Genomic DNA, 22190 nt, shown 5'->3' with positions numbered 1-22190 from the left:
TTGTTCATTTGTTTTCAAATGTTTTATTTCTATAACCGTAATAACATTAATATTGGTGATAGAACCGAAAGCAGGATATGAATGGCTGGGGCGTGAAGAAAGATGTCACAGTAGTTGACAGCAATGTAAGAGAAATTGTTCATTTTTCAGAGCCCCAAAGAACTCCAAGATGCTGTGAAAATCCTTCCTGGTTAGAAGCCAGAGGAAATATATTTTCTGCAGGTTTTGGCAAGCAAATAAGGGAAAAAAGTCACATTCTTTAAATCATTTCAGCGCCTCCAACATGCCACAGGGCGAAAAAACAAATGATACCATTTGAAAATCTGCAGCATGTATATCTACTAATAAAGCAACTTGGCAAAACTATGATACAGTTACAATTGAAAATAAGAGACTTTTCATTTAAAAAGAAACACAGCATCCTATCAGTAGTGCAAATCATCATAATCTATCCAAAAATACAGATATTTCAAATAAGTTTGAATAAGGTGGAGCTTCTTGACTTGTGCATTAGGAATAATTTATGCCAGAACAAAATGTAAATGGAAAAAAGAAAGTTTTGAGAAAGGTCTGTGATGAAAAATGATAACACATTCAGATTTTGCAATAAGATGGCATGCGGAAGATTCAGTCTATTAGTCTGTTCCAGCACCTGCACTGCAAAGTACAAACGTCACTTTTGTCTGCACCTTGAAACTTTGCACTTAGAGTAGATCATTTGTACTTAGATCTCACACTCACAAATAGGTTTTTTTGCAAATTATTCAGAAGGTTGTTATGGTAACTGATATCAGTGCTGCAGAATTTAACCTTTTGACTCGCCCCCTAATGACACAGAGCTCGCTTCCTCTGAATAACTTGGAGAGATTTTTTTTATCAAAATATTCAGACATCTGCTATCAGAACCTTCTTTTCTTTTCTTTCATCTGTCACTGCGTCGCATGGAGCCGAGGCCATCTGTGCAAGAATATGGCCTGTAATTTACAGTGAAGTGTGGAACTTACCCAAGAGCAAAATAAAAAAATCAGCAAACAATTATAATAAATCATGACTTTATATACTACACTAATATAATCATTATGGATTTTCCTTTATACAATTACTTACATCATGCAGCACAGAATTGTTAGCCTGCTAAGACCGTCCTGATGATGCGAGCTCTACATTTTGTTTCGCTCTCTGTATCAGTCTGGACTCGCTGCCACCACAAAAACTTTCCAGAAATTAAAATCCAGTGTGGGCCAATTAGGGATCCACACCATAGTTGACAACATAAGCAGCCAATCAGGGACTGTATTATAGGTGAAGATGTAAACTGCAGGCTTGCAGACCAGTAATAGAATTCCCCAGGGATAACATTTTTCTGTATGACAACTCGGAAGTTAGCATCACCTTAGTTCCTTTATTAAAAAGCCTATGGGATTTTCCATTGGATTTTCAGTCATTGAAGAAAAGAAGTGCTGTCGTAAAAAAAATGTTTATCATGTTTACAAATTTTGTTCAGCATGAAGATTTTCTTAAATGGACACCACTTTGAAGATTTTTGAAGCCAATATGCAATCGTCAGAAGTAAAAAGCTAATGTTAGTCTATGTATGAACTACACTTTGTTTGTATTGTACCACCACAAGCCTGTAAAGGCGTGATTAGCACATTTTGGTGTGATGACGTTATGCAGTCTAATTTAGCCACTTATTATCAACCGTCTTTTTTTAAGGCACATAAAAGCTTCAAAGTCATGAATGGGGTATTTACTTACATATTTTATGTGGTAGAACAAAATCAAATCAAACAAATATTCAAAAAGCCCAGGGACTTTGAGATAAGGGAACAAGAGGTGTTGAAAGTGATTTCCAGTGTTTACAACTCATTCCTGAGGCACTCTATGGCGGCTCTCGAAGCAACAAGCACTTACTCTAACATTAGCAGAGTAAACACAACAATAAGTGAAGTTCTTGCAGAAATAGAGTCGATAACAATAATCAAAGAAGAATGAGAGAATACAGTCGTAGAGTTTCTCAGAGGAAAATACATTTTTGCTGTTCTTCTGACTGGATTTGGCAAAATCTTGATATATCAATTGGCTCCATTGGTGATTAAAAAAAAAAACAAACTGTGTTCCCCGGTACCAATCCAGTGTTCACAGTTGTTTTGCCACTGATTACGTGAATCAAGGGGTCGATATGAGAGACTTGTAAGCTGCCATGCAGATCGGTGTTCACAATGCTTTGGGTATATATCAAGGAGCTGCCAGTCAGTATTCAGCAGTCCACAGGAAGCTGGTTGCTGAATGAGAAATGACAAAAATGCTGATGCCAGTGTATCACTTTTTCACAAGGTACATGTCAAGTACAATTGGCAAATATAAATAAATCATATTTTTAAATCTACTGTAACTGTTTAACATTGTATTATGTAGTAGAGGTTATCGCTAATGTCAGGAATTGCTGAAAGAGTTTCTGTCAAGGTGAGTACTCACGCACACAAGTATCTTGGGTTGCTGTGAGTCTTGACTAATATTGAAAGCAAACCAACAGAATGTTGACCTCACGTCATTAGGATGGTTGTACCAGGCTACAGATTTGATTCCATGCCTAATTTACAGCTATAAATCTAGTGTTTTTACACACCACTGTATGATACCTTCTGTGGAAACAAGCACAAAAGAAGATAGATAGATAGCACAGTCTCTATCTCTAGTTTTCAAGACTATCTACAGCCACACTCCGCCACCACCATTCCTTCATACTTGTGGTTGAACGTGATCACCCCATTATCGTGATACAGGAGTGAGATCGGCTCCAACTTAGTGGGTACACAGCAGGCACGCGATGCCCTCTCAGGGTTCTTAACACTCAGCAGTGTCTGCACTATGGCATGTTTGGTAGGTGAGACCTCGGACGTCATGGGTGGGTTGCACACGCCATTGCACTCATAAGCCTCATACCCCACGGGCTGGATGATCCAAGTATCCCAACCGATGTCTTTAAAATCCACAAAGAGTGGGGTCCTCTTGCATGGCTCACTCTTAACATTGCGACGGATTCGGGGAGGTGTGTCATAGATAAGGTTGGACTGCAGTTGCATCAGGGACTGCTTGTCCAGCTCGTCCTGGTTGCGATTGACGTGGCCCCAGAAAGCTTGCTGGCTCCGGCCCACGTTCTCAGGAAGGTCATTTTCGTGTTCGATCATCTGGTTGAGCTCTTCTTTGTGGCCTCTGCCCTGATTGTCTGAGAATACAATCATCACTGCATTGTGTTTCTCCTCCAAACTCCTGTCGATATCAACCTCAACCATCTCTGTTACCCCCTGCTCTGTGGCCCCTTCCTCTCCTGACCCCAGATTTGCAATATGAACCTCCAATCTGTGAGTTGCACACCCGGACTTCCGCCAGAGTGCGACCACATGAGTCAGGTCAAACGACACCCAGCTGTTATCTTTGGCATGGATATGCTTTGTCACCAGTTCCTCCAAATCCTTCATCTCCACCACCTCCTCTTTATCCCTTCTTCTCCCTTCTCTCCCCACCTCTTTTGTCCAAACAACGCCCTCATGTATTTTGTAGATGGTCACCTTGCAGTCAGTGCCAGCATTTGGTCTTTGGGCCTTCTGGAACAGGGTGAAAAGGCGAAGCTCAGCTAATGTTATGTGCTCATGGTGGCGCATTGAGAGGTTAAAAAGCAGGGGGTGTATCCTCACACCCCTGGATGTTATACTGAACGGGGATGAATCTGAAATCAAAATATCAAGAGTGTTTCTAAGGTCAAAACTCAACTTGTTTCAAATGTACATGGTAGATGTTTTTGTTGAATTTGTTGAATTTGTTGAAGTTTGAATCATATTACTCATAAATTGTCTAGACTTGTAACTTGCACCATTAAAATGATTAGCACTTCCAGATTTATAGCACTTTCACTTCTATACATCAAAGACATCCAATATTTTAAAAATCATTAAATTTTTAATATCAAACATGATCCCTGTGATTTGCCAATACTTTGAGGTTTGCATTGCATTTTTAGAAATTGAAAAACAAATTTAATTTTTTATGCAATACATACATTTCCCCAAATTTTATGTAGTGTTGAACAAAAACAAGATTGTACCTTCGTTCTTGTAACTCCGCACAACATTGGCCGAGGGCACAGCAGTGTGGTCATTGGCAAATCGGTTGTACAGCTCCAGCATGTACTCTGGTGGCTCCTTGCGGGTGGCAAGTGACCTGGCCTGGGGCCTCAGCTCTGTGAGGTTCATCGTGGACAGAAACTGGCTCAGAAAGTCCTGTGCATCAAGTAGTGGATTATCACCCACATCCCTACCGACTGATACCCTGTGATGGTTCTCAGGAGACCTGATAGGACTGCTCAAGCTCAAAGCAGTCAACATCAGAAGTAGGACATTCAGAGAACGGACAAACCCAAGGTTGGAGAAGACTGAAACGGTCATGGTGGAGAGAAGGAAAGGTTTAAATCCAAAGGTTGAGGATCTGATGAGAAGACGTGATGGATCCTTTGGACAGGATACCTGAAAATCTTTCGAGGACTGACTTGTTAAAGAAGAACAGGGGTAAAGAGAAAACAGCTTTGCCCTTGTTGATCTTGAGGTTTGGTTCTGAGGGCAGGGCTGTGCTGTCCAATGTGCTGTGCTGACATGTTTGGAGATGTCACTAAGGCCCTGCTCGGCCCTCCTCTCCCTCTCCCCGCCAGGAACATATGACTATCCATAATATCCACTGATATTCTGTCTCATTGTTATGTATACTTTTCTCCTGATAAACCACAAAACTCGCCTTACAAGAATTGAGATTTACATGACTGTTGATTTATGAACTGTGGCACCATGCTGAAATTAAAAAAAAAATCAACCATGATAGCTCATTTTTAAACAGCACTGATGGATTTAGAGATCCAGAAGTTATTGTTTAACAAATTGAGGACAAATCAAACATGGAAATTAAATTGTGAGAACCATTTTCCTATCTAAAGCAGGAAATCAATTTCCTATTAACAATATTGTTAATTTATGCTTTGCAATCTCCACAAGAGGCCAGTGTAGACTCAGTGCGTGTACTTCAGCCTCCTCATCTTAATCTGAATTAAACATTTTCATTAGGTGGTGAAGGAGCCTGATTTCAATCTCATTTGCATACCCCTTTAGCTAATTACTGGTTTCCTAATAGCAGCTGTGTGACAGCTCACATATGCAATCATTGCCATCATTTCAACATACACCCACTTAAACAAATGACAACAAATAAAAAGTAATGAAAAATACATAATTGCAGATTAGTGTGACACAAGGAATTTCAGCCACAGTGTCTCATTAATGTATATGAGCCATATACATATATGAACTCACAGCGTGCAGACTATCTTAAATGTCACCACTTGTGTAAGTGAGCCGTGCAGCCTGCAGCAGAAAGCATGACTAATGCCAACACATTTCAGCCCTCTCAGTGGCTGTGTGCAACATACAAGTTCATAAGTTCATAATGGCTCCTCGTGGCTACTGCAGATATGAGGTTACATGACTGTCATGACAGCTTTTCTGGAGGTAGAAAATGTACAAAACATATTTATTTGGTCTTCGATAGAGAGGAGATGGAATTTAAACAAAGCGGAAAATGTGGAAAAAAATGAAAATGATTCATCATTAAATGCAATATATTGCAAGTATCATGCATGAATAATGCCAATATTGTTTCAATCATTTGTTGCCTAAACGAATCGTAAAATCAAAGTGCAATATATTTCAATATTGCCTTTTTTGGAAAGAACTGGGCATGTACTGGAATTAGACAAAGTTATCTGAACACAGCTGCAATATAGCTGCTGTGGAGTTAGGCCCCATTACAGTGGGTTACATGCCAAATAACTACATATTTGTTAAACCCTCTCACTGTCAACCATACATAATTTTTGTTTGTTGTTTTATCCTTGTTACTGCAGGGAGTTGAGCGTATTTTTGTAAACTGTTCCTTGTGAATTATTTAATAAAATTGTTAGTGTTTTTGGCACACATGGTGGATCTGACCCAGAGACTGTTGGTGACATTAGCTATAGAGACCAAAAACCGTACCAGGCTGTAAACATGTATATGTCTCCTGTAAAGTTGGGCATTTTAACATGGATGTCTATGGGGAATCAGCTTCAAGCAGCCATCCAATGAACTGCAGATATTGGTGCTTTGGCATTGGCTTCATTTTTCAGCCTTGGATGTTGATTTGACCACAACAAAGACATTTCGAAAGAGGAACCACACAAGTCACTGCCCTTACGGACTACTAATATGGACATTAACAAGGACATTTAATTGTGTTATCCATTCATTTAAGCCTGTTCAGTACACATAAAAGTGGGGTTGTTTACCTGGCCAGTGGGTGCTATTTAATGTAACACTTGGGTACCCGCTGATAAAATGGAAAAGGTCATAAAATCCAGTCTGTAATACAAAAAGAGAATACAAATAAAAATGAGAAATTATGCACATCATTTATTTTCATTTTTCATTCAACATCGCAATGCAAAAAGGACCACTGCAAAGCAGAGTTTTATAGAATGTAGGATCACTTACCGGTATTAGCTAATGCACATCAATAACCTTTAATTAATAACATGGGTATTACAATAAATATTACAATATAAATACCTTCATTTAGAATATTAACAGTCCTTTGTTACACATTTACAATCCCATTTTGCCTATCATGAAACAAATGGAATAGAGAAGAGTTACTAATGACCGCACAGACTACCGTTATGGCAGGTTTTGTGGAGAACAAACAGATTTCCAAGTAATTTCAATGAATTTGAAGACTAGGCCGATGACCCTAATCCTAATTATCTCAAACACAGAGCAAAAAATGTTTTTAAAATTATTTTATATCAGAATCTTCTTCAGCCCAGAACCCATGGGGATGGACAACAACAGATCCACCTGTCACTTTAGGCCTTAAACTAGAAGTATTATAAATGATCTCATACCTGTGTAGCAGTAAAATTCGAATTATACATGTCATGTATTCTTTGGAGTCATGATTCACCACAGTTTGCATATTTAGGCTATTTCACTTGTCATACATAATCCATCATGAGTTTCAGACATACAGCATATAATCCTAAATGATAAAATCTATTAAATCATTTGCCAAATAACCTCCATAATAAATACATGTAAATGATTGGCACGTCATTTCCTGTAAACACAGGAAATTATTTTAAATCGAACGTGTTTCTCTGTCTGTACAAGAATGAGCGAATGGCACGAATCCGTATTTCACCAATGGAAAGTGTCTCTACAGGATTTAAGCGGCTTGGCTGCCCGCGTTGTCATGTTTACACCCAGGAGTCCAGTGGTGGAGGTTTGTTATCCATGAGGCCCACTGCAGGCCTGCCAGCTCTGATGAAGTGTTTTCTCTCACTTATCGCCTAGGTGGAGAAATATGCAAACAGACGGTGTTAGTTTGCAAGAAAAACACAGACAGTTACAAATCCTGTAAAACAACAGCTACCATTGCTGCTTCTGCTTACCAGTGATAGGTAATGAAGTCCCTAAACACAATGTAAAAAAATTAAACAATTTCAGTGCATTCAAATGGCAGATTACCTGGAGAGTGTCTCTTTCAACAACAGGCCCCTTTCCATCTCCAACTCCAACTCTATCATTTGGCTCTAAGGTGGCATATACATCTGCGAGATAAAATTATAATCATATTAGCAGCAGTGTTGGGCAAGTAAGGCCGGAGATATAGTTGCTGTTAACTGCGTGTACGCATGATGGCTGCCACGCATCCCCTGCATCGCTTTGGCACGTCAGCCGTGCACCTCCTTAAAAAGTTAACACAACCCGAGATGCAGTATGTATGTATGGGCAGTGTAGAAGCAGAGCAGTTGTGGGTATTGGAAATACATGAGAGAAAAAGAACAGACTAAAACCATTTGCAAAAACCCTCAAAATCCTGTAATAATAGCCTGCTTTTGGCAACTGAGAGTTCAAATATTTAAGAATCTCATTAAATGATACAAAATGTAACAGAAAGGTTAATTATTAGAAGCTGTCAGCTACATGTCAATTAAATGGGGAGAGTGTCTGTCATGCCAGGGTCTTACAGTATGTTCTCCAGCTGAATATCCTTTTAATATGACTCATTAAAGTGACCTTTTAAAGGGTTTAATGCTTTCAGCAATGCTTTTGCCCCAAGTCAAATGTTCAATGTATGTTTCCCTGGGTCAGTATATTAAAATCACCCACACAACAGCTTCTGGCCTTCTAGTGCCATCTCTTAAAAACCTACATCCTTAAATTTGCAAACAAGACAGCTTTCTTGACATGAAACATTAACATCTCCACAGTGGCCGACCAGATTTTTATAATTAAAATTACATTTGAAATGTCCATCTACTTTCATGTTTGAACACACACTCAACACGAGCTTAGACTACAACCAATACTATTCTATAGGAATGACCCCAGGTAGATGAGAATTAAAGTAAGATGTAAGCTTAGCCAGTTAGTTAACATTGTAACTATCTAAGGTTAACTGTCAATTGAACATTATAAGTTCCCTCTAATAATGTATATGAGTCACAGTGTATAAGCTAATAGATATATCATTTTGGAACCAGCTCCAACATTATACCTTTTTTGAAGTTTGAATAGAAGATATATTAATTCAATAAAGTAGCTTGGCTAATGTTAATGCTAGATTTAACCATTTCAGTGATTTGGTAAGGCTGGTTGCCATGTGGCTTATCCCTCTCTTAAAACAAGAGAAACAAAGTCCGCACACTAGATTATGCTCCCATAAATATTTAATTCAATTACCACCAAGGTGACGTTTCGGAGCTTCATGCTCGGTCTGATAAAGAGCATGTTGTTAGAAGCGTCACCTCGATGGTAATTGAATTAAGTATTTATGGGGGCGTAATCTAGTGTGTGGACTTTGTTTTCTCTTCACTTGTATTATATTTTGTTCCGCACCTCGTTTTTTGTTGTGTGGATGTGCATGCTTTTGTGGACTTTTTATCCCTCTTTTATTAAATGTGTAGCTTTACTCAGAGTTATTATAATTGGTTGTGTTTTACAAAGCCTCTAAAGTCCTGAGAGGTGATATTTTTTATTTTGTGTTAACAATTATCTCGTGCGGACAGGTTAATTATCTTTTGGAAACAAGATGATAATTTGTGAACTAGTCAATTATGCCCAAAAGATAATAACATTTTTTAAAAAAATAATCAACTTGTACGCACAAAACAAAAATTATAACCTTTTAGTACTTTTGGCAAACAGTGCTTGAAAAAATAACATTTTGAACCTAGCTAAATATTAGTCGGAGGTTTTCAGTCAATAAATGTGGCTCGGTTTTAGTCTGTACTGAGAAAATGAAGTCTGTCTGAATGTCCCACTGCAAGCACCATTTTCTGAAACATTTCATTTTAAAACAATAAAATAAAAAATGCGCTGTTTCTTTTACGGCTGTCTACAGGAGGCCATAACCAGCCTATACCAACAGTAATGTTATATAACAGGACCAGCTCAGTCATCAGAGTGGCAAAGCCTCACATTTGAGAAGCTCTTCATTTAGACATAAACACAAGTGAGACAAATAGGCAATGAAATAATTAACTGACATTAATTCAGACCTTTTGCCCCAAAAAATCATATTCCAAAGGGTATTTAAGTTGTGCTCATATTCATTAAGAAGCATTAACAGGAAATCCCTGTTTTGGTGGGAAGCTAGGGGTCGCTCTTGACATGGGAAAGCGGGTGCCCTTTCGGAACGACGCTTAAATGAAATGTGACTGGTGATGCGTGAGCCTGTCCTGCCTCTGGGAGAGCCTGTTCAGGCTAATAAGCCAAGTCTCTGCACTGATAACCTTGGCAGCACATCATTGGTTTAAGGCTATGTTTCAGAAAAATATGGTCTGGGACTGAAAATGCCCAATTTCTTTGTCCCTGACAAGACAAGAACTACTGTATGTTTAAAACCTTTTTTTTGTTTGTTTCCAGAGCTAGGACACTTTTCTCATTTAGATGATGGTTTAATACCATTTTGCTGAGGGAATGCATGCAGTGATTTGCTGACCTTGGTTTTTGTCCATGAGAGGCAAGGTGATGTCATCGCTGCCTTGCTTTCCACTCTTGGATTTTTTAGTCACTCCGGTGGTTGTTGGCTTTGAAAGACAAAAATAATTATGTTACTGGATGACAACTGGAATCTGGTGTTTTTGCTGTTGTTTTAATTTAATAACAGGGTATTAAATTTGTTTTGATTAGGAGGACTTGTACTAAGTAACTTGGGCAGTAACACAGCCTACAGTGCACAAGATTTTTTTTAGGTTTTCCACACTTTTCTTTTTATTTGACAAAACACAGATTGTTTATTTTTTCCTTTTCCATATTTGACAGCTATGTTTTTACATTACTACTACCAAATATAAATGAATTTTTACACTCATCATGCCACATCAAGGAAATAGTAAAAAAAACAAACAAACCTTAAAGTGGCTCTTATTCCAGCCGGCCTTGTTCAGAGTATTTCTCAAGTCCTTGTAGGCCCATATTGTCTGGAGCACGTGGGAAGCTGCCTTGGTCTCCCGTGCTGATTGGCTGACAACAAATCATTAGACACTGTGGTAAACAACAGAGGACAGCCCTGAGACAATACAGTCCTGATGATTAACATCCATTTCTGATAGCCCGGGGATATGATGCTGATAATATAATGAGCTATTGCATCCAGGCTGTGTCTGAGGTATAAACAGATATTAAGCAGTTGCAGCAACAAACACTATAACAGCAATGCAGTTCATCTTTTTTACATCTTATTTTGAAAAAAAAGGCAATATCTAAAACACTGGATTTCTGTTAAGCAAAGTGTACATCATTATAAGATAAATTTAGCTTTTTATTGTTTTGTTTGAAATGCAGTACATAGTATGAAGTTTCAATTTATTTGAAAGACATTAAAGCAGGGGCGTAATTTATAGGGTGGACACAAGGGATATGCCCCCACACTTTTTCAGAAGGCAGTAATGGGCTTCAGTCATATTATATAGGTAATATAGATATGGAAGTTTTAAAGGTGTTTATGAGAGTAACTTCAAAACTAAAAGGAATTTCAAAAGTCTGTATAAAATCTTTAAAAGTATCTATTTTAGCGGACCTTGGTGTGTCCAGTTTAAACATTATAAAACCCCTTTCCCACAAAAGTTAGCTTGTACGTGCAGAGTTTAGAAACACGCGAAACCCCCCTAAAAATAGGTGATAGACTTGTTTCCCGTTGCCAGTAGACCAGAGCTTTGTATGCAGCTCTGCAGTAGACACCTATGCCTCTCTGTTTTGTTTTTGTGTTTTGGTGTGTCATGTTCTAAGTCATGGATGCACTGGAAAACCGGGATGGTTAGTGAAAAGTAGAAAGCAGCAACAAGGTCAGTGAAATTGTTGAGAAGAAATAGTAATAATTCTTCTAAACTTCTTTTTTTTGATCTGTTACACAATATCTATTTCAAACTCAGTGCCAACTAATTTAGTACGATGTTCAAGTGCTGCTTGGACGGAGCCGAATTGAATTTGTGGTGGTGCATCATTTCATCACGTCACGAAGAAGCAAATATTAAAGTGCCCAAGTATGGTATTTCCATCATTGCAGATCAGAGCTGGAGCTGATAAATACTTATGCCATCGTCAGAGTCATTTGTCCCGGGAATAAATGCCAGTTGTAACCTTTCCCGCTAAATACAAAAGCCAGACGTTAGCGTGTTAGTGATTTTTTTGTTCAATGAGAAAGGGGCTTAAGAGAAGATACATTTTGAAATCTCCATAGGGTTTATAGAATTTTGATTTTTTTCAAACATATCTCCGAAAGTATTAAAGGATTAAAATACAGAAAAGCACGGGAAAAAATGCATTTACTCCTCACTCAACACATTTTGCAACAACTGTATTGTTTTTTGCAAAGGTTCTAGTCAATGTGATGGCCTAAACTGTGCCAACAAACCATTACAATCCGTTAAAGTAACTTTCTTTTAAAAGAGTCTGAGTGTCTATATGAAATCTCTGCCTAAAAGCCACAAAGTTATAGTTTTATTATATTTACATCTACATCTATAGCTCTACATATGTCTATCTATCTATCTATCTATCTATCTATCTGAAAAATTACATGAGATAAAGTAGATACCCCCTTTTTGCCTATGGAGTGAGTCATTATATTGATTTGTTACTAGCATGAAAGGGGACATATAAAAATTACTACTATTCTACTTTGAGTAGAGGGGTCTGAATAACTAAACCCCTTTTGTGGACTTGTGTCTGTGCTAACTGTGCTCCCCACCTTTAAAATCAAATTTTCCCCTCTGCATTTAAGTACCTTGACTTATTGATGGCCACCAGTTTCTGCACAGCATGACCCTGTATGAGCGCTCGGGCATTCTCTGGGCTATCGGTGATGATCTCATGGATGGTGTTCAGAATCGACACAACTGTATCTCCCTCGAGATTCTTCGCTGGGTGCTGCTGCCCACATGGCAGATTACCGACAAGGTCCCTCAAAGCATAGCTCCCTATAATAACAGAGGGACAACACGGCAAAGTTAGTACGCAGGTGGAGAGCTGTGTGTATGCAGATGAAAGTCACAAGACTGCCCTGTACCTATTAGGTCTTTATTCCTTCTGTCCATCGCCAGGTTGCGGAGAGCAATAGCCACAGCTCGCACCACTTTGTCCACATCAGAACGCAGCAGCTCCACCAGAATGGGGAGCCCTTTCTCTTTTCTCACTGTGGCCCGGATGTAGCTGGACCACTACAAGAGCAGAATATATAATACCTGAATGACGCTTGAGAGTATCTGTAAAATTTTGCTTCTGGGGCTCCCCTTCATACCCATTCATTTCTCCACAACACAAGTTATATACCCACAAGTGCACCATAAAAACACAGCAAGTAAGAACCAAGTCTAAACTGCTCTCTTGTGTATGATACAACTTGATTTCAAATTCTAAGGACTTTAAAACTCCTTTAATCTGAGTGCGGCCTCAGTGTTGATGTTAAATTATAGTGACATTCATGGCGCAGTACATCTCGGCCAAGCACATTATTTGACATGCGTATGGACTCACTTGGGGTACATAACAGTAAAAGTGATTTTTGATCATACAGGCTGGTGACGAAGTCAATCTAGAGAGTCCAGTTGGACTAAGATGATCAAACCCACACCCTTCTCCATCTGCACATTTGAACATTTAGCATCATAAACAAAACCCAACCAGCCAATAAAAAAGCTTCTGAGAAAGCTGGCACATTGCGGATTGACTTAGATGGTATACAACCCCAAATTAAATTGATGTATCTTATTTATTCATGGTACAGCTCATTTAGAGTCTCTCCTTGAACCGAACAGCAGAGAAAGTGATGGTGATGATGTCATCTGGAGACAAATCCTGGATCTGTTCCACAGACAATGTATAAGGACACTAGGACATTATGACAGTAGCCATGACGAACCTGCTTGAATATAGACTGAGCCAACTGAGGTGTCACTTCATAACTCCATCAATTTAACATTCAACGCTTCAATTTCCAGCCCTAAAAGAAGACTTTTTACGAGACACACACCACATCTGAGAAAAAACTATTAAGTGTTTCATCCACTCACGGCCCAGTGTCCCGCAGCGAGGTTCTGCAGAGCCCCTGCAGCCGCCTCCAGGGTGTTGTGGTTGTGACTGCAGGTGAGAAGAGAGAGGTAGAGCCTCACTACCTCTGGCTGGTACAGCAGCTCCAAGCCTTTAACAGAGTGGAAGTCAAAGTCAGCGATGATATTCAAGCAATGGCTAATTGCCTTCATGACAATCCATAGCTAAATACTTAAAAGGACAGTTCATCCCAGATCTAAAAATACATTTTTTCCTCTTTCCTGGAGTGTTATCTTTTCAATTATAACATAGTTAGACATTTAAAATATTGTCAGCACAGTTTTCATTCCAACCTAAATTTAATTCCTGTTCAATATAAGAGAGCAACATTTTTCTGACGTGATATTGACGTCCATTGCCAGCTGGGTTGTGGTGCTCCCAGAACCAAAACATTTTTTAAAAAATTTAAAAAAACCTCAACAGCTACATCTCGTTCCAGAAATCATGACCCGATTGCTCAAGATAATCCACAGACCTCGTTGTGTGCAGTTTTATGATGGAACTATTTTCTTTCTTACTATCAACACCCACCAACCGCATCACCACATTTGTGCTTTCTTCTGCACAGTGTTACGACTGGCAGATGTAGTTTGGTAGAAAGAAAATAGTGCCGTCATGAAACTGCTCACAAAAACATCTGATGGGTAAAAATCCCTTGAAAAAGACATTATGTCTGTCCAGTTCCATTATATTCTAGAGAGGGCAGACATCTTGACAACAGATATGTCCAATATCAGACCTCACACCAGAAAAATCTAGATTAAGAAAAAGCACTACAGGTAAGATGAAAAATATGCATTTTTGAATTGGGAGTGAAATGTCTCCTTAAATGACTGTGTTATTATCTTGTCAACATTTGTTCCACATCTCCCTTTATCAAGCATAGTTTAGGTCAGTAAATAGACTGGACAGTAGAAATGCATGTTGATGAATTTAATTAATGTAACTCTAAAAAGAGAAAATGACAACTCTGTCCTGCAGAGGTTTTTTTTCTTGCACTGACGCAGTGGAGGCTGCTGGATGTGTGACAAGTAGTATAAAGCTGACCCGGGACCGTAACATGCTTGTCATACTGATTTGCATTCACTGGCTGGAGTGTGGGAGGCATGAGCTCAGCTTTGATCTCTGTTCAAACAGCAGCCAGATTCACATATACAGGATTCAGCACTACAGTACTATTTTTAAAAAAATAAATCCCATAGTTTCTATATACAGAGTGCATTCATGGCTAAAAACAGCCATACCAAAAGATAAAGATAGTTAAGCAGTAGCAAATAAAGATATATCAGCGTCAGGCAGTATCTTGAGCAAATTCCAGTGGCTGCCAGAGGAAATGTTCCTCCTCTAGATGTTGCCAGATAAAAGTGTCTTTCAGTCAGAGGGTCATTTTGTTTTAGTAATGAAACTCTCCTCAAGTGGTGCAGGTGCTGGAGTGTGGCTGCGCATTTAAATGAATTCTCTTTCAGGCCATGCCAATCTCATGCATACAAAGCAAATATCACAACACAGAAACAGGTACTGATTCTAAATTATAGTGCTTTATGATCATGATATATGATGGAAACTCTCCATAATGTATCTACTTATAATCTGTTAGAAATAAGCCTAACATGTTTCCAAATGCCACTGTGAGCAATACCGCAATCAGTATTTGTGTTAGATTTAAAATGCAATATTCTATGTGAAGGTGACATTACATTTCTTACAAGTGTATACCTTTCATTTGTTCTGTACGTTTTGGTAAATCCAATGTACCGTACTTTCTGTCCATTAATCCATTTTTCCAACCTGTACATCACAGACACATACATGCACACAAACACCGGGTTTCATTATATCAATACACGGACAGATAAATGTCAGCAAATTTCATGTGGTATCGAATCACAATATTGCTGCCATGGAAATATCCGTGAGTAACGAGCAGACTGACCTTGATTGAACCACTCCTCTGATGAATATGAAGGGAACAGAAGAACAATGTCAAAGATTAGATTATGCAGAAAACACAGAGCTCCTCCATGTGGTGAGACACTGGGTGGGAACTGACAGTATCACGTTGATATTTGGCTCAGAGGGGAATTTGTCAATTTTGTGCAATTAGCTGAAAGGTTAGCAGTGGTGAAAAGCCATAAAACTTTAAATCACAATTAAGTCTAACCCTGTTTTTTCTCCATTAAGCTGCTTCCTGCAGCTCAAACTGCTGCAGCCTATTAGTTACTGTACAGCAGCTGTAATTCAAACTCTTACTTACACACTATTCATTATGCATCACTCCCAAATGTTTTTTACGGTTAAAGAAAACTTCCTGCTTGTTACATTAGTTGCATGGTGTAAAAATCACAGAACTGGTGTAACATAGTATAAACAAGCTTTTTCAATTTTGGAGCCTGGCACTCCTCCTGCAGGGCGAAATTTATCATCAGATCCTGCATGTGCAGGGTAATGAAATATTCAGGCTCTCATTGGCATAAAAAAAGGACAAGAAATGTGAAACCTATGCTCGAAGCCAAGGCACGCTGAAAGTAAATGAAAATTTTCAAACGGAGAAAATGGTTGATTTACAGAGACACTGTTAAAAATCAACAGAAAACAGATCCTATTGAAAATTGAAGCATGCATGCAGAGTGCAATGGAAGGAGAGGAAGAAGAGAGGAAAACAAAGAATGAGATAATAAAATAAACTGTAAAACCCCCTGAAATGACTCAGCGCTTGCACAATCAGACGTACGTGCATCTCTTTTAGTTTACGCTGTGGTAAGTGCTATTTTAAACCACAATCAGACTCCAAACTCGAATACAGCATATTCATTTCTTAATTTGGAGTGTTAATCATTATTTTCTGTATCTTAAGAAACACTGAGATACAGTAGATGCTCCCACACATGGGTTTTGATTTGTCAGTGAGAAAATGAATCAACCTAACATTTGGAATGTAAGCTATGAGAAAAATCAACTCAAATTTAATTAATACAACCAGTAATGATGATTTTGATGTCATCATGTCCAGTATGATGTCCTACTAACCTTTGGGTCTTTTCCCTCCAAAACAGTCAGGCTCGTTCTTCTTCTTCTGGTGCCCCACAGATCTCATCAGGTTATTGGTGTGGGGTTCCTGAAATCGCTCTGCTCCTGGTATCTCTTTGTGAACATGATAGGACAGGTTTCGCAGGATGCACACGCAGTTCTCCACAGACTGAATGGAGGACAACAACAGAAGATTTCAGTCAAAGATGGTGTACAGAAACCTATACAGATATATTACTATTTACACTAATTCCCTTTTCAAAATAAAATGTTTTATTGTTTGTTTTTTTTGTTTGTTTTTATCAAAATTTAAATTCTCGGGAAACTAACCTAATTCTTACTTTGATAACTTTTGTGTCTTGCATTAAGGGGAAACTTCTGTATTTTCAACCGAGATTCTACACACAAACAAACAGACTGGATCAAGCAAAATGTAAAGAAAAACATTTCATTTCTCTGTAGCATTTTTTTTTTTTCATAAAATCATCAGACACTTATAATGATAATAATTTGAGCCTGTCAGTGAATTTAATTGATGGTGCACAATTGCCCGCAGAGATTACATTGCAGCCCATTTCGTTGCTACGGCTGCAGCACTCACTCTCTTGGACCAATTTATTGATTTTTTTGTGTCTCAATTAGTCCTTTAGACACATGGGAAAGTAGGATCCAGGTTGATAGATTTAAAATAGTTAAGTTTTTTTTTCAAATTCCTTTAACAAATGCAGTTGTTAACAAATTATTAACATAGTTTTAATACTGAATCAGTGAAGTGCAAGAAAAAAATCTCAGCAGATTAAGTTCAATACATAATGACTAGTGATTGACTAGTTCAGGAAAATGGCTCACTGATAGACTGTCTCTTACAACATAGCATTTAATTATCAAAACAACTAATAGTCATTAACTAGTGATTTCGTTTACTTTGCTAAAATATGCTAAGGTGCTAGGTTTGGTATAATCTCAATGTACAATATTTTCAAAGTCAGTTTGATGACTTCAGCAACCTTATTGTTAGTGTCCTTGTTGACAACAGCTGACTGAAGGGCATGAAGGAGCGCGTCCACCAGCCCCTCACACTCCCTCAGCCTCTGTCGAGCTTCTGCTCCATCTGAGCTGACGTTCCTGCAGAAACAACTCTGTTAGCAAAGCTGCGAGAGCTCGTTCCATCATAAATCAGCTGTTGAAAGCTCTGTTGTTATTTGTTTCATGACAGAAGCAAAGTTTACCTCAGACATCCAGAGGTGTTCTTGAACACCGTGGTCCACTCAGCACTCATCAGTTTGGAGGGGTCGGCCGTGTCTCTCCTCCAGCCTGAGTGTGGAATGATGACCTCATCAGTCAGCGTTTGAAGCCCATTGTTGATCACCATCATCTTCAGGGGCTCGTGTGAGGAGAGGTTCCACAGAGTGCCTGCAAAGTAAAGAAATCACAAGCTGTAGAGATAAAATGAAGGATGGCGGGATGTAGCTCCAGAAAGAGTGAGGAACTGAGCTGTACCTGTGACCAACTCTTTGACCTCCATGCTGCTAGACTTCCTCATTAGTCTGACTAAAGCTTGAATGCCATCACAGTTCTTGATGGCCATTTTGTTATTGTGGTCTTTTCCATAGGATATGTTGCGCAAAGCCCCACAGGCCTTACGGTGGACCTCAGCTTTAGGGTGGTCCAATAATTCCACCAAGATCGGCACCCCATTAAGCTGGCGCACCTCCTGCTTGATGCGGTCGTTCTCATAGCACAGGTGTTGCAAATAGGCAGCAGCGTTGGACTTGACTGGGTCCATTGGGTGGCTGAGCATCGCAATCACCTCATGCAGGTTGGGGTCTCTCCAGCGTGGGTCTCTGCGGATGCTGTCCAGGCTGACCATGCTGCTGCGTTTGTGTGGAAACTGCAGAGTCTGCGCTCGGCACATGGCCTGGAAGAAAGGATTCAGGGTCCCTTCCAGCTGGGCCATGAAGGCGTCATCATAGCCACCTCTGAAGAGACAGAGATAATTAGGCATGTATGTTGGGATCAGGACACAAATATACAATAATCCCCCACCACCACCAAATCGGAAACAGTAAAAACATCTATCACCATTGCCAAGTATTCCTAACATACAGTATTATATCTTGTTCTTTTATTCCATACAAAAAAAATGTGAAAGCAACATGTTGTGGTATAACAGCTGTGACAGGCTCAAGTCACAATCTTTGAGGCTGAAAAATGAAGCCAATATAAAAAAAATGCCAAAAAACTGCAGTTCCTCTAATGGCCACTGGAGGCTGGCTCAAAAACAGCGTAATAATCTGCTTCCAGTCGTAATGCTAACCTAAGCTTTGCTCACATCTCGTGAATATTGCCTTATACTTAACAGGCAAATATGAGATAGACATCAAAATCCTCATCTAATTACTAACAGGAAAGTAAATAAGCAGATTTCACTTACTATTCATTTTACTGCATATTCAACAGGTTGAGTAAAACAGGTTCAGTGGCCTCTCTTAGTCTAATAGACTGGGCTTGAGGGGGGTTTTACGGCATAAGTGAGTTGCTTGTATCTTTTGTGAGCAGCTCTGTCACTTTATATGGGATAAGGAAAAGCTTCTGGCAGGCAATAACAGGTGAAACCTCCTTATTTATCGACTTTGCAGCAGGCTGCCATTCCTGATTGATACCAGCTGCTACTTAATTGCTGTCCATATGTCTTTCTATTGTCCAGGCTGACTTGCAGACTGAGATAGAGGCGACTCCAGGCCATCTGCAGTTTCAAAGTTTGATATATAATTTTCACAGCAGCTCCTCTGTGACTGTGGATTTGTACAATGGCACTGTATTGTGGCAGTACAGTATATACCACTACACAAACACTCTCTTTGGTTCTTACACATTTTTCTCTTTTCATTTGTGATTAGCCTTGAGCCATATCTCTACATCTGTCCACATCTATTCTATTGATTCTATGATGTTTGCTATGATACTTGATTGTACTGGACTTTGGTCATTTGCTGTTGTTTTTAAATGTGCTTTATAAATACATTTGGGTGGGACTGAATTGGATTGGATTAGAGATATTTGGGATCATGCATGGAACAAGATTGATGTTAAGATGCATTTTGGTTTGTCATCGATCATGCATTGTTCTGTTCACAGCTTTAAAAAGCATATCATATCACTGACTTTTAGTCTGGTAATTTGTGTAAAATATAATGACGGAATGAAATTTATGAAATCCAGTCAAACTGTAGGTAAAGAGGCATACTATAGAGCTAAATTAGCTTAGTGTCAAGGCATTTGGTCACTTTTACTTTACATATAATATTTTTTGTAACAGTTTTTAACCAAATTGTAGTGTTGTTAGGTTATTATTACTGTTAATGTCTAAAGGTAATTGGCTTTCTAGTGGCTGTCTAGTAGCCCTTGTTTAAGGTGATCTCATTATCAGGGACCTTATTGATATTTCAGTGACACAGACAGAGTATCCTTTGCCTTTCCTGTCTGTCACAAAAAGCCTTAATGGGATCCAAGATTGACCTTAAATAAACAGACCTTTTTAGTGTACTTAACTGACTGAGTGACAAAGCAAAACACACACTTTACCGATTCATTTTCCCGTGGGCCTTTCAAAGTGGCTAAATACACATTGGGACTGATCTATATTTGACCCTACATTCAGGTACCATGGAAATACTTGACACCTATTGACACAGTCTCTCCTGTGTGATCAATATGTTTGATCTAAAACAGTGGTTCCCAACTAGTGGGTCGCGAACCAAAAATGGGTTGCAGGTCCACTCTGAATGAACAAGTGACTGGCAACCATGTCAAGTTTGTTAAAAACTGGCTTTTTTTTTTTTTTTGGGGGGGGGGGGTTACAAATATTTGTTTGTTTTCTTTTAAAATCCCCAAAAATTAATTTTAAAAATGCCTTAATTTTAAAGAAAAAAAAGCCATATTTTAAAAAGAAAACCAAAAATTCTTTTTTTGAAAAAAATATGGCAATGTTTTTTACTACAGAGGTCCAGGCAAAGCCCTCAATGCCCCAGTCTTAACTAATTGCACCTTATTCTTGCAATTTGTATAATTTGATTGTTTTTTTTTAAGCCCACATGTTATTTACCTTTTGTCAAATAAAATCGAAGATGTGGTCATTTCTCTCACGTGAACTAATGATGCAGGAGAAATCTGGGCCCAGTATCTGGACCAGTTGGGAACCATTCTTACCTGGTTCTCGACGGCTCCCTGAGGAGCTCCATGGTGGTGATCGGCCTGAACTGGTGGATTCCCCCCAGTGTCGGGTAACTGGCAGCTGGGTGGTCAGTCTTCATGTCCAGAGGGTTTTCTCCTCGCTCACTGAGGCCGTCCTCCTCTGACTGGCTGCTGAGGCCTGCCGGAGCGTAGCTGTCTCTGAGGAAGGGTAAGGTGTAGTGAGCCCCAGGCTGGAAGTTCTTGGCGGGCCAGTAGCCGTGGAGGGTGGTGCGGGACAGGCTTCCATACCCTGCACATAAGTCCCCTCCGATGCCTCTGTAGGAGTCAGGGAGGGTGTACACTCTGCTCTGCCTGTCCGGGTTCACTGTCTGAGGCTCCTCAGATTGCAGCACCACCGGAGGTTGCGGGGTTGCTGTGGTGGCGGTGGTAGTGGGTGTGGTCGGTGCAGCAGGCTCAGTGGGTTTGACATTTGCTTCAGGAACAGGTTGCTCAATCGTAGTATTATCTTGAGCCTCTGGAATGGATATGAGATCAGGTGTGTCCGGTGTCTGCAAGTTCTCCTGTTGTGTCTCTGAGGAGTCTGGGGTCTCACCGGGGGCCTGCTCGCCCTCTTGTTCCGCAATCTTGGACTCCTACAAGGATTGATGCACCACAACTATTATCTCCACAAAAATCGAATCAGAATCTGTTCGTCCTTAAAATCCCATTTGTCTGAAAGGTCTCAGGTTCCCTCTCTACGAATAATCCACCAAATTGGTGTGTTTACAGTCAGAGCAGGAACTGTTTGGTCTTCATTTACTTGGAATAGACCAAACATGTTTCCGTTACCTACAGTGTTTGTTTATTCATCATTTAAAGCGTACAGCCACCCCAGCTCATTTCTCATAGCGATGATCAATCATCATCATCATTTCAGCACTTCCTTGGCTTTTGGAGCCACCAGTAAATAATGAATTCTTCTTCCCTGCCAAACAATAATGAATTCCCCTTGTTGAAAATGAGTTTAGATTGGACTCTGATGAAACAACTTGAGGTCCAGCCACTGTTTAGAAGCTGGGTAAATTGTAGGAAATTTAATTGTCAGGTTTAGCAAACTGAATTTGGTTTTAACTCTTCCTTAGCTGAGTGTGAGGAAACGTGTTTTTTAAAACACAGAAACATGTAAATATGTAGCAACTTGACGAAACAGAACCAAATTGCATAAAATTTTATTGCATCATTACCCCAGAGGGCAATTTCTTTCTCTGCCTGTCAGTGTAACTGAAACTCAGTGTTTCA

General features: G+C 39.4%; 2 protein-coding genes across 4 annotated transcripts in view; both read right to left on the bottom strand.

The window, feature by feature from the left end:
* On the bottom strand, nt 1–4657 carry bmp10l (bone morphogenetic protein 10, like). Its single transcript, XM_042508757.2, has 2 exons — nt 4106–4657; nt 1–3730 (listed from the first exon to the last, which is right to left on the bottom strand). The coding sequence occupies exons 1-2, from the start codon at nt 4443–4445 to the stop codon at nt 2709–2711; spliced, it is 1362 nt and encodes a 453-aa protein (XP_042364691.1). The 5' UTR covers nt 4446–4657; the 3' UTR covers nt 1–2708.
* A 1814-nt stretch (nt 4658–6471) lies between these two features.
* arvcfa (ARVCF delta catenin family member a) overlaps nt 6472–22190 on the bottom strand; it is a 30143-nt gene continuing 14424 nt past the window's right edge. For 2 of the 3 annotated variants that reach the window (XM_088071176.1, XM_042509179.2), the window contains 14 exons: nt 20928–21544; nt 18219–18697; nt 17948–18131; nt 17726–17843; nt 16719–16887; nt 15625–15642; nt 15408–15479; nt 13655–13782; nt 12652–12802; nt 12370–12562; nt 10496–10607; nt 10084–10171; nt 7605–7687; nt 6472–7426 (listed from right to left, as the gene is read on the bottom strand). In XM_088071176.1, the coding sequence (XP_087927302.1) occupies nt 7334–7426; nt 7605–7687; nt 10084–10171; nt 10496–10607; nt 12370–12562; nt 12652–12802; nt 13655–13782; nt 15408–15479; nt 15625–15642; nt 16719–16887; nt 17726–17843; nt 17948–18131; nt 18219–18697; nt 20928–21544 (2505 nt within the window). In that variant the 3' untranslated portion in view covers nt 6472–7333. The remainder of the gene's footprint in view (nt 7427–7604; nt 7688–10083; nt 10172–10495; nt 10608–12369; nt 12563–12651; nt 12803–13654; nt 13783–15407; nt 15480–15624; nt 15643–16718; nt 16888–17725; nt 17844–17947; nt 18132–18218; nt 18698–20927; nt 21545–22190) is intronic. The other variant, XM_088071175.1, reaches the window with a different exon arrangement.

This window comes from Plectropomus leopardus, chromosome 20 (assembly GCF_026936395.1).
Source record: "Plectropomus leopardus strain MGB_pleo_1.0 chromosome 20, ASM2693639v1, whole genome shotgun sequence".
Lineage (NCBI taxonomy): Eukaryota > Metazoa > Chordata > Actinopteri > Perciformes > Serranidae > Plectropomus > Plectropomus leopardus.
The sequence above is the reverse complement of the archived record's forward strand: the minus strand, read 5'-3'. Positions and strand labels throughout refer to the sequence as shown.